The following is a 13,785-nucleotide window of genomic DNA, read 5'->3' as shown; positions in this document are numbered from 1 at the left end:
TTCAATAGCTAAATTATAACATAATGTTTAAAACGCTAAAACGGGTTCCCGACCAGGATGGGTTAAAAGGCAAATGTGTTGTGTTGTATCTCAAGCACATTAAAATTTTCTTCAAGTTGATATTCAAACCGTATTGAAATGATATTGAATACAGTAGTCAGGACTTCATTTGTAAAAGAAAGAAAAGGAAAGGAGAAAAAAAAGAAAGAAAAAAACACAGAGGGGGCTATTTTTTTAATTTGTATTATTACTTGTCCAAAATAGTGATGCCAGGGTTAATATTGTTGACATAAATTGTTAAATTGTGATATTATCCAACATAAAATAATAAAACATATCAGACAGTCTACATTGTTTCCTAAAAGGAAATGCATTATTTATGTCAGACCAGAAACGGGCATTAAACATCTGCCCACTGGCTCTGAAGAGAAATAACGACCAGAAGCAACCCTGCCAGTCGCTTCCTCAAAAATAAAATAAAATAATGCTTTGGAAAACGATCATCAGTAATTGTCACAGTGGGAAAAACACGACAAGACCACCGGTATGGTCACTTCAAGAAATACTACTTATTACTTACTTATTTCCTGTGTCATGTAAGCAGTATAGACTCCAGTGTGCAAGATACAATGTCAGATCTAACTAGGGATAAAGTTTTTAGTCTCATCTTACACAATGAGTAAAAGTGTGTGTGTGTGTGTGTGTGTGTGTGTGTGTGTGTGTGTGTGTGTGTGTGTGTGTGTGTGCGCACGTGTGCGTGTGTGTGTGTGCTCTCCACGTTCCATGCAGATGTGGGTGGTCTCACAGCGAGAACATCTCCTTGTCCTTTAGACATGATTTCTCTCTGATCTTTTTCATACTGATGTTTCTTTTCTTTTTTTTTTTATAGTTCAAATATGGATTTCAAATAAATCCCTGCTCTATTCCCACATAGTACACAGTAAAATCCCCAGTGTTACGGTTAATGTATATCCATCTGTAACTCTGAGACTATACACATGTAGCCAACATGGACCTGTGAGGGTCCATTTGGTTACATGTGTATAGTAGTCTCAAAATTAAGACCGGACGGGTCCACCCATCACCTTAATGCGCTTTAATGGGATACATTCGCTTTTAATGGCACTTAATTGTACAAAAAGGAAATCCATAACCACACAGGGAGAAAAGTCAAGTATTTCCAAGCTCTTTATAAGAACAATTTAGAGCAGACAAGTGCTTTTCAAAACCTTGGATTGGTTTCAGTTCAGGCAGCGTTGGCACGTCATTTGTGAGGCTACAGCACCACCCTTTGGTCACATTGGGTATTGCATTGGGTATTGCCGGCGAGTGAAGAAGGATAAATCTCTCCCATTTAGAAATAAATTGTCCTATTTCAATAAGAAATCATAATAATTATTAATAATAATAATAATATTATCACAGTTTATGCCATGTTTGTCCATGTCTGTTTCGTGGAACTGGTACACTATTACACTGTGACACAGAAGAAACTGTGGCTACTGTACGGAAAACCACACTAAATTGCCTTCGAGGCCAACAATACATCATTTTCAGAAATGACACTAAATCCATCCAGGTGCAGGAGATTAGAGGTGTGTTGTTATTGTTGATAGATCATCATCCTCGCCATCCTAGACGATGACTTCAAGAACATGGGAGGTGGTTTGAGAAGACACGGCTAGCAGCGGTGATTACAATCAATTAAGACTGATGACAAAGCACCACCGACAATAACCGTGTGTGTGTGTGTGTGTGTGTGTTTGTTCATGCGTCCTATACCAAACAGCCCTGTTTTGTGTAATCAGCGTACGTGTTGCTGTGACAGCGGTGACCTCCCCCTAGCTGTCTCAGAATGGACCACTTCAGATAATGAGAGTCACACCAGAACCTTCGGGTCAAAGGCTGATTTCTTACTCCTGTCCTCCTCCTCCTCCTCCTCTCTGGGCCCTGGTGGTCTCGCTGCCCTCCTCATCCTCCTCCTCCTCCTCCTCTGTCATTCAAAACCTCCATTGTGAACAGAGAGAGAGATAGAGAGAGAGAGAGAGGGGTTGATTTAGTGTTTGTGGGTCATCGTGGTTGTGTGAATAAAGGAGAACACTGTCTCTTTATTTTATTTTATTGAGAACATATGTGTATTATGCATATCCTCGGAGGCGATGCCTGTCCTCTCCTCTGACACGGTTTAATCCAGTGCCTCTCAAAATTGTTTCATTTCAAACCGGTTAACATTCTTTTTTTTCCCCCCGCCTAATTTTGAACCAAATTAATTGGTTCAGATCCCTAAAATGTTGGTTCGGAACTGGAACCAAAAAAAAATACTTCTTCTTGTGGGAACCAATGTGGGCGTGTGGAAAATGCAGATGTTATATAAATCTTAATAAGAAATTGAACCAGTTCAAGAAGCACCAATGTTATTTTGGTGGAAAAGGGGCCTGTGAGTGTATAGCAAAGTATAAAATGGTGATTAATTGATTCATGTCATGGAATGCTGCCCACATAGACAAATGATAATTACCGGTATGTGCATAAAGGCATCATACTGTGAGAGCCCATTGTGTAAAGCTGGTCATGCCTTTATATAAACAGAATATTATATAGAGTTTGTGTTTTATTATTTTCAGTCATTGGTCAAATTGCTAAAAGTGTCATTTTAGGCGCCATCTCCTGGTCATTCTGTCCACCTTTATTCAAGATAAAACTGTGATCCATGTATTAATTTATTTATTATAGTTTTTGTTTTGTTCGTCAGAAACTGGAGAGATTCATATAACTTCATAAAAGGTTGTACGTATATTCCTAGTTTTAAGTTAGAAGACAATGGATGATTTGCCGGGTTTTTTTTAACACCTGGTATAAACAAAATCATCTAAAAGGATTTGCAAATAATACTTAATTCCATATTAAAGCAGCACTATGTAACATGTATAATGCATAAAATGCAATTTTGTGCACCCGCTTCAAATGGAACCAGTGTATTGAAACGTGGGGAAATCACGTTCAATCAAGGCTTTCAGAGTAGACCCAGTAGACAGCTACTGATGGACCAGTAGGTTTGATGCTCGCTGTTCAGAAGGCTGATTCTATGCCTTCTAATACATTTCGACGCCTACTGGTAATATATCACATTATCACGTGACCATTGACTATTTTCCAGCGCCAAATAAAATAATTTTACAAATCGGGTTGGATGTTGTCTCCCTGTTCCCCTATTGAGACATTGAGATCGTGGCAAAGGCTCAAAGCCAGGTCATGTCTCACCTATACAGACACAGGATCTGACACACATTTTGACCTGATGCTCGAGATTCAATTCATCCCCTGAGCAAGCAGGCAGGCTCTATTGGCTCAATGGTAAGAATGTCAACCAGGTTCAAATCCGGGGTGGAAGAGGAACATTACATATAGTGCAGCTTTTAATGCGATGCACGCTTCCGACCTCCATACCATCATGTCAGATGTGTCCCTCAACAAAATAAAATAAATACAATTCCATTTAATTTCCTAGTTTTGCCTTGAAATTAATTGCTTCCCAAATACGGTTCCCCACAAGCGAAAATAAGATTGCATGGAATGTCAATTCCTTGGGCTTGATTAATGAATCCATCCAATTTCTTCAAACATAAGACTCCTTTCAGAACATTCTCATTTCCTTGATGGAATTCACTCTGTACAACCATGTAGAACAATTTGTTTTGAAAATCCATTAAAGTAATCAGCACATTGGATTGTTTAATTTACCATCATCTAGAGTTTATTTTAACTGCAGCATTACCTTTTTGAAAGACTTCCGCCCCCTGCTTGACATCACTGAATGGCAGTACCTTCAATGCAATGTAGCTTTTGTATTTTCTATTCAAAAAGACCTCTCCACATCTGCATGTAAATCATACAGGTACATCTAGATAGGTTAGTGTCAGCAGCAGAACGTTTTTAGAGGGCTCAGTTGCAAGCTAGACTAACATGGCATGGTGTTTCATGTATAAAAATAAAAACAAACTAACATACAAATTGCTTCATTATCCCATTCTGACCTGAGATCAGATTCATACGAGGTTTCCGCCGGACACACACTGGTCTGATGAACCCATTCTGACCTGAGATCAGATTCTAAAAATGTCAGTCGCTCTTCGATTTTTCAAAAATAGCAGACCTACAAGCTCGTATCGCGCCACTCGGTGGCGCGATATGAGCTTGTAGATCTGCTATTTTTAAATAGCTAAAGCATAACATGATGCCGACACCAAAATGGGTGCCCGGTAAGAATGAGTTATACATTGTTTTTGGTCTACTATAGATCATGGATTATTTTGTACTATATGCTTAAAATTCTACCCTTGGTTACATGATGCCAAATCAAGACATTGGTAAATAAAAACTTGTAACTGTGAAACGTTGTAAATACAGTTTCACTTTAAGTTGAACCTCACACCAACATGCAGCATGCTGTACAATTGTACATTCATGTATGCAGCTGCTTGGTTGCATGGTAGCATGTTTCAGGGGTGCCCAAAAGGTAGATCTATACCAGTAGATCACAAAGGCCGTGCAGGTAGATCACATGACATGCCCATGAATACTATTTAATTTAAATCTGCCAGAATGCCACCTGAATTAAGGTGACTGACTTGATTGATTGACATCAAAAGGGCCTGTCAGCTCAAACCCACAATGCAAATGCAATGTTTGTTTTCCAGAGTGTTGCTGTGCACAGAAACATTGGTAGAATTACAAATGAAATACAAAAAAAAACCTATTCCATTTCTTCCCTCTCGATTTCCCATTCCAAGTGCGTTTGTCATGTAATGCCAGCTCCGCTATTCCAAAGCCCCCTCAGGTCATTTAAACTTTTTTCAGCAATGGTAATATTTTTTTGTGGTGGGTAATCTTGTTGAGCTGGTCATTTTGAAAGTCAAAAAAGTGTGATGTAAATGATGCAAAAGTAATGTAATGGATGCAAAAGGCCTACATAATACCACATAACCACACTGACGCATCATGCATTCTGTAGTAGGTACAGTAACAGGCATCCTTCACTACTAAATATAAACCCTGCACAGTAAAATGATAAAATGATAGTTTACAAATGGAACCTAATCATGTATGTGTGTGTGTGTGTGTGTGTGTGTGTGTGTGTGTGTCTGTGTGTGTCTGTGTGTGCGGTTGTCTGCACTCTCCATTGACTATTGATCAGGATAAAAAGGGTGTTTGCTTTCCATCTACTACTGCTGTGTAATAACTACTTTCGAACACCAGGCGGCACTGGGGAGTCACTTTAGTCTTCTACTCATTTATGATCTTCATCCATGGGTCAGTGAGTCAGGTGGTAGCCTCGGTACCCAGGCTTTCATTTAAGTCAGTCAGGTGAATACTGAGGGTCGTTAATGCTCGTGTTTCTGAGAACTTGTCTTTCTTTACAGAGCAATGAGAGAGAGAGAGCATAATACAGATTGTGTTATGTTGTGCATGCTTCATTTTGTGTTAGGGTTAAGGACGGGCGGATTGATTGATTGATGTATTTATTAACAGATTGGATAGGGTCAGTACATTTCAAGCACAATTCGATAAAAAACTGTTAACTGTGGACGACACCATAAAGCATTACACTTGTTTACAATAGGGTCCACCATCATAAGTTCATAACGACGAGACGTACACAAAATACACTTGCCAAAAATAGGAAATCGAAATGGCGAAATGCTACTTTGTCCCGGCCAATGTTTTGACCAAATTCAAGAGCATGAATGAAATCATTAAGAGAATAAATGAATAAAATGTGTAGAATGAGAGTTACCTTTTGTTAATTTTATCAAACGTTTCCATCGCCTGGGGGTGCACATTGTACCATTGTAAACAAGGGGGCGTTGTCACATGATTCGACGCATCCCTCTCATTGGAGTAGTATACTTCCGTGTTTACACATTGGGGAGAGATGCCAAGGCTGGTACAGTGACGTCACAAACAATAGGTCGTTTGCGTCATAATGCTATTTTTCACTTCTAGCTCTATGATTTTTCAACATGGGACCTATACTTTTGGTGTGTTTATCTTGAAAGGAGAGGAGACGGGAACTACTGCTCAGCTTTTTTAATTTGCCACATGCACAGCACCAATTAACCCTTTTAAGACATGCACCTGTCACCATGCACTTAATGTTCATATAGGCCTAATTTTGTCAGGGAGAAACCATGAGTTAGGTGTTAAAGTCCTTATTTGTTTACATGGATATATAATATTTACTTTGTAATATAGCCTTGTTAACATACATTCATTGTGATATCTGTAAGTGGTTTAGAAATGTGTTAATAGTTTAAAGACTACTTATTAAGAACATTAATAAAAGCAGATTTGCTCGTCCACATATGACATACATTGCTCATTCATTGTCAATATTTGTGTCTGACGAAAATACCGATTTGCTCAGACACATGACGTAAATTTTCCATTCAGGCTACTACTTGGCCTCACTCCCCGAACCCACCTCACCCCTGCCCACTTTGACAGGCTGGAATGGCTTAGGGTCGACGACAGAGTACAGCATCTTGCAATGGGTCTGGTCCACAAGATTCTCTACACCACCAAGATACCCATGTACCTGTCCAAATACTTCCTTAATGTCAACAAAGTCCACACCCACAACACCAGAGGAAGTTCAACAAACCATGTGCAACCCAGATTCGGCACAAACAAGGGACTAAATTAATTTCGCTCCTATGCCATCAAAATGTGGAACGCCCTACCAACAGTCATTAAGACATGCAACTCCCTTGACTTCAAAACCGCTCTCAAAGGGCACCTATACGAACGGCTGCAATTTGAAACTGGCCCCCGTAAAATCTGAATCCCCCACCCACCCCCTTTCCCCCTCACTGTATATGTTTTTTTCCCCCTTATTACCCCCCCTATGATGATTTCCTGTTTTGCTATATAGAAAAAGTGTAATGCTTTATTGGGTCGTCCACTCACAGTTGACAGTTTTTGTATTGAATTGTGCTTGAAATGTACTGTAATTCTGCAAATTGTAAAATAAATACTTCGAAATTCTACACTAATCGCTGAATATACGAGCCAATCTACACAACGTGATGCATCGGCACATTGTGGGGTGGGTTTGAAAGTGAATTGATGATTATTGATGATTTCTTGAATAGTATATATAGTATGTGTCATTATATGTCTTTGATGATGAACTGAAGGACCGCAATGGAAACAAGCCCTCAGGGATTTTTGTGTCATTCTTTTAACATTTTTGTATTAACTGTAGGCCTACCTACACTTTTCAAACTGTTTCAAAAGCAATCAATCAATCAATCAATCAATCAATCAATAAAATGTGGTTAATTTCTTTGTTGGTTTGATACACATAATTAACATATATGCAAAAGTTGTGACCAAAATGAACTACATTGTCATTGTAATAAGTGCAAAGGCAAACCATCCTATAATTGTGCTTTATTTTTTTTATATATTTTTTCCCCTTGAGAAGAAATATGATATAGGCAATTCAGGTCAAATGTAGCCTGCATCACAAACAAACAGAAAATAAACGAATAGGACAAATGTAGAGAAAAACAATACAGTACATGCAATATTTACAATACAACAACAATGAATCCACGGACTTCCGCACACGAGGGTGACATCACGGACGCATCCATTCCGTGTGTCACGCTTGTTCAGTAAACATTCACCCTCCTCCTGCATAGATGGTGGTGTCGCTGGCTGGCGAGGAGGAGGAAAGTGTCACACCGCACGGAACAGAAGCAGAACAGAACAGAACGGGACCGACCGTTTCATGGTTAAAAAGAAGAAAGGTGCTGTGCTACATTTCGGGGTTTCACCATTGCATTTTACAGCGGAATGTTCACCCGACGGGGACATGGAGACGTCAAGAAATCTACACAGAAAGTTCTGGACCCAAAGAAGGATGTTCTGACGCGCCTGAAGCACCTCCGATCCCTGCTAGGTGAGTGGACATGTCACCGGTGTCTGTGACTGTGTGTGTGTGGGGGGGGGGGGGGGGTGCTTTTGGTGCACCGGTCCGGGAGACGAATAATTCGTAGGAGACCATTTCAAAACCCGGCAGGCGGCAGGTGACACACGAGCCGAGTTTGAAACGGTCTCCTACGAATACAATATTCGCCCCGGAGCCGCTAGCGTTAGCATTAGCAAAAAACACCTCCAGTCCAGCACCGCTCGAGCGTCTCTCGATCTGTCTGAAATGATCTGAGTGGAAGCTGCGTCAAGTTAAAGAAGATGAGTTAAAGGAACAGAAATAAGATACAAATATCACCGGATATTGGTCGATTCTGCTTGCTGTCTTTTATTTTTTTATTTGCTAATTTAATTTGACATACATGGAGATTGTATACATGCATTTAAAAATCACCATCATATACTAATATATATATTTGTTTACAATCACTACTAAGATAAACAAACAGAATCTAACACCGTGTTGCATTAGAACATTTATTGATCAAAATAACAATTACATTATCCAAAAGGGATGGTGTTACTTTGAAGTCCTCTAGCCGGAGGTGTGTGTGTTATTTCCCCTGTGTTGACGCATCCATTCTGCGCTGCGTTTAGCACCGCTAGCAGCTTAATTTAAATGATGCCTGAACCAACTATATTAACGACATTGAATGCCATGTTATAATCCATTCATAACGTTACATAATTAACCTGTGTTCACGTTCACTGCTCGCTGTGGTCAGGAAATATGAAGTGGCATTGTTTTTCCTACAACAAAGCAGAACAATAATGAACCTGTCTCGGTCTCTGGAGCAGGTGTATTCATGCTAGTGCCAACGTTAGCCTGCTGCTGTGACCAACAACTAGCTGCTAACGTCTATTCTAGTCTCATTGTTGTCATCTTACGACATTTATTGTATTTGACTAGTTCAATAAAAATAACACGACATATATACTGCGTAATATAATGCAAAACAGTTGTTCATGCATAATGAACAGAAGAACCATACAGGTAGAACAAAAAGACAACAATGGAACCCAAAGATAACAGAGAGAGGAGGAGAGTGAGAGTACAAAACACGAGTCAGACCAGTGATGTGTAATTGTGGATGTTTGAAGTTCAATTGCATGTCATTAGTTGTGTGTCTAATAACAGACATTGGTCTGTATATAGGATCCAGTTTGATGTTTTTGTGTGTGTGTGTGACTGTGTGTGTGTGCGTGCGTGCGCGCGTGCGTGTGTGTACGGTTACCTATACAGTACATAGCCCAGAACACGTGGTTCTCAATGTGTGTTCCGGGGGACTCCCATGGGTCTTTCGGGGGGTTCCAGAGGGTCCCCAGCAAAATGAGGAGGAGGCAGTTTAATTTTGACATTATTTCGCCAGTTAGAAGTTAACCCAATTATATAATCTACAGCAGGGTTCCCCAATTAATTTTCCTCAAGGGCCATATTTTGGTACCAGGCTGGGGGCCGAGTCTGCACGCGCGAGGTCGAGGTCTTGCCCTGAAAATTCATTTTCAGGGCAAGACCCCATTTGAAAAGGATGCCCAGTTTGACATGCATAGGCTACTGACCCCCATTTAATGCCATTTATATCTGGGACCCTTAAAAAAAAAAAAAAAAAAAAAAAAAAAACGTTTTTTTTTCTTTTTTTTGGGAAATTCTTTCATGGGCCACAAGGGGGCGCTCTGTGGGCCGCAAATGGCCCGCGGGCCGCCTATTGGGGTACCCTGATCTACAGTATAAGAATGACTATTACGAATCAGATCATCTAATCAAAACATTTCTCTTATGCGGATTCTGGTACGAAACCTTTTCAAATTGGTGTCCATTTCCTAATTTGCAATTCACATCCGTTTTTTGGGGGCCTTCTTTGACAACACTAAGGACATTATTTATAACACAATATTATGTTAACAGGAGGTGATAATAACATAGCTAGCACTTGACTTAAAATAAAATGTGACCTTCTCGCCACACCATGGATTTGCTTTGTTTCTTTTACCTAGACGAGGAAGTGCTATGATTTATGAAATCATAAAACTTGTGCAACTATGACTGTAGCTCTGCCTTTTTTCACTAGTGGATGGAATAATCTAGTCGGGCTGCTGATCCGCACAGATCCGTGCTTCACACTTAAGTTGTTTGTATTAAATTAGCTGTTTAGCTGTATTCCTAAACATGAACTCAGTAAGTATATGCCTAATCCTAATCTTATTCCTAAAACTTTGTCTTACTCTATACCTAACCTTATTTGTAAGCATAACCTCAGTAAAACTATGCCTAACCTTAAACGTATTCCTAACATCAGTAAAACAAATTGAGAATACAAGAACCACTGGGTTCAAAATGGGGGCGAGTGTGTTTTTTGACCACCTCATTCATATTGCATAGAACAGTGAGTCTCAACCATTTTTTTAATAAGAACATCCCTTTTTCGTTTGAGACACACGGACCTCCATTTTATGAAATTTTCGTCTCTCAGACCCAATTTAGTTTCATTGTTCAACAGAGAGATAACGGCAATGTATGATCAAAATAACAATTATTCTACATCGTCCTATGTCTTGTAAATACAATTTTTCAGATCTTTAACAATGATCCCCTGGAACCTCCCCTGGACCCCACATTGAGAACCATTGGTGTAGAAGAGTGAGATTCTTCCTTTAGGGATAGCTGAAGATGATGAGAGAATGGCTGGGGAGAGCGGTGGTTTGCTCTTCACCTCAGCGGCTCAGTAACGTCATGTTGTAGTTTCGGTGGTCACCTCACCACCGAAAATCCAGACTATGAAAGACTATGTTAGGTGCACAATCCGCACATAAAGCAACGCTAGGTATATGCAGTTGCAGTCACACAAATTTAGCTTCACACTCACATTTTATAAACAGAACATGCAGCCAATCTTAACCCATTCTGGGCGGGAACCCCTTTTGGTGTTCTAACCCTTCTGGACCAGAACCCCTCTTGGGGTTCTGTACATTATGTACAGTATTCAAAAATGTAAAAATGTTGATGCTGCTACAGTATATAAATATTTGAAGTTTTTCAGAAAACGTAGGTCAGGATTTAGAAGCGTTTTTAGAATTTGCCTCAGTCCAAAATGGGTAAAACACCCAGGCACCTCTTACGCTTTGCTCCTGTCTGTCGGTTGGCTTAACAAAAGCCCTCAAATTCAGTAGGCCTACATAGCAGAGAATGTTCCCATTCAACATAAAGTTTAACTTTCACTTCTTATGCAATATGAGTGCATAAATGTGATTCTGCTGCCCCTGAATTGCCTCTTACTGGGATCAATAGATGTTTAACCACATGAACCCTTGCGTCCCTATTCAAAAACAAATTCTGGGGCAGATGTACAAGCTGTCAACCTCACAAAGTGTCACAACACTTGTAGGTTAGGCTATTTCTGGCAAATAAATTTGATGCAGAGCAATACTAGCGGAACAAGTATAGACGCAGGGCTTTACATTAAGGCTTGTCCTGTTGTCCGGGACAACTAATAAATCTTTCCGGACAAGTGCATTCAAATTTTACTTGTCCATTGGACAAGTGACTCTTGGTTTCATGTTTTCTGAGCCAACAATATTGTCTGTCATTTTTGAGTGGTGCAACCACTCCAAGGAACCGCAATGTCTGTGTTAACCCACCTATGTGAATATGAGTACCAGTAGGGGCAAAAGTGGCGCTCTTGTGCCAGAAACAGAGAGAGAGATAGTGCTGCACTGTTGCCTGCTAATATGAGAGAGAGAGAGATAGAGAGAGAGGGAGAGGGAGAGGGGGGGAGATACATGAAATGTATGTAAGATCACTGACATTCTAGGGCTGTTGACTTGTAAACTGAGAATATTCATCTAATATTCAAACATGTATTATTCACCAAAACCAACTTAAAGTTAGTTGATTTAAAATGTATTTGTTTGTGCTCGTACAAAAACGTATACAGGGTTTAAATGGTTAAGCTACCATGCTTGTTTGTGTAGGAAGTCTACACTGCTTCTTTCTGCTCTCATGGCACAGATTAAATGTTAAGACCAGTTACAGCCGAGTAGGAGCCAGGAGGTCAATATATAGCTGTTGCAGTCTGTTTCTCGGCTGTGTTTTTCTTGCCCTTATGTGGGTCTTCCAGATAAGGGTGGCGTGTTTGTCCAGTAGCTGATAGCGGCCGGGGGCCAACATGTAGTACGTGCCACCCCCCAACCCTACCCCACCCAACCCGCCTCCTCCAATTGCAGTGCTCTGCTCTCCTCTCAGTCGAGGAAGTATTTCCTCTCGGTGATCCTGGTTCCTGTGTGGACAGGAAGCGCTGATGAGTGATGGGGTGCAGTGGACAACAGGCATTGGAAGGGACAGACAGAGAGATGGCCTCTTTCCCTTTTTATTACCCGCGGTTCTGTGGGCAGTTGTAAATCAAGCCACCGCAAGTGGAAAAAAAAAGGTGTTCTTTCAAACAATACAGCCAGGATAACCTTTAGCTCCGATGAGATCATAACATGAAGTAGTGACTGGCTATAGGCCAGGCTAAATGTATGCTCAAATATAGGCTAGTAGCTCAAGGATAGACATTGATAGTTAATGTGTATTTCACAGACTCTATTGTCCTCTGCACAACCCTAATGTAACTGCATTTGGCTGGTGTGAGTGTGAGTCTCCCACACTTAAGTTAAAAGCTATTATTTAAAGCTATTATTTAAAGTACAATTGGTATTATAGAGTATCATTAATATGTAAATAAAATATACTGTCTGTAACTGGTACATCCGCAGATAGACTGACTGACAACTTAGCCTTTTTTCTGAAGCTCATTAGCCCAATATCTCCCCAGGCCAAGTGAGGATTCCGTCTTGCATGAATGGTAGATTTTTGTGTCCCATTCGGGGAAACCCAGGTGTTGTTTTAGCTGCAATTAATCTGCTGCTCTCTATCGTGAGAAGAGATAAACTTTACAATTGCAGCTTCGAACACCTGCTGGTTGTTTTGTGTGCAGTGTCATCCCAGGCAGCATCCTGGCAACTCATTGTATAATCAATGTGAGATAGGAAAATCAAACTGCCTTTTCACATTAAGTTACTTATAGTATCCGTGGTGCAGTTTCAACAATGTTTCTGTTGTGTTTTTTTTCTGCTTCTTGTGGGCTAGAGAGAGTGAGGGCTTCTCTCTGCATGTTAATGTTCCTGGACATGCCTGGCTGGATTTGGCTGTGGCTGTTAATTACAGGAGCTGGGCAGGCAGAGACCACCTGATCACACTCTCTCTCTCTCTCTCTCTCTCTCTCTGTCTCACACTCACACTCACACTCACACTCACTCACACTGGATGCACAAATGGCTATTCCTAAGACTCTTGTTTACAGTATCTCCCCAAACTCATTCTGCATTCGTTCACCGTTGCATGACACTGCCCCAGTTTCTGAAGAAGTCAGCCTGAAGGTAACAGTGGAACCTAAACATCAGCATTTATGTCCCAAAATCCCCTCCCCCACAGGATTGAAAAACTAGCCAAATGCAAGAAGACAGTATAGGCTACTGTAGGGTCCAGGCTGTTTGTTTTTATGCGGGTGCTCTTAACAAAAGTACGCCGTGGGCTTAACTTGGAACTGTTGATCACATGCATTTGGAACAAAGGTAAACAATTTGTGTGTGTTTTGGTGATAACAGTCCGCCATGTGCAATTGTGCATGTTTGTGTGTGTGTGTGGGTGTAGGTGTTTGTGTTAGAGATTTGTGAGATTAAGCAAGAGGAGGATTGAGGCTCAAGCTTTGCACTCTAGTGTTTGTGGAGGGCGTGCATTTAAGTGGGTGACCT

The 13,785-nt window shown here is 40.6% G+C and overlaps 1 protein-coding gene across 1 annotated transcript in view; it reads left to right on the top strand.

Moving 5' to 3' along the window:
• The first annotated feature begins 7,723 nt into the window (after positions 1–7,723).
• Positions 7,724–13,785, top strand: part of ralgapa2 (Ral GTPase activating protein catalytic subunit alpha 2) — a 238,429-nt gene continuing 232,367 nt past the window's right edge. Inside the window, exon 1 of the mRNA XM_083792352.1 lies at positions 7,724–7,966. Coding sequence (XP_083648478.1) covers positions 7,861–7,966 — 106 coding nt within the window. The 5' untranslated portion in view covers positions 7,724–7,860. The remainder of the gene's footprint in view (positions 7,967–13,785) is intronic.

The sequence above is a fragment of the Protomyctophum parallelum genome, assembly GCF_964188405.1.
Source record: "Protomyctophum parallelum genome assembly, chromosome: 20".
Classification (NCBI taxonomy): Eukaryota; Metazoa; Chordata; class Actinopteri; order Myctophiformes; family Myctophidae; genus Protomyctophum; species Protomyctophum parallelum.
Note: the sequence above shows the minus strand (reverse complement) of the source record. Positions and strands in the feature narration are given on the sequence as shown.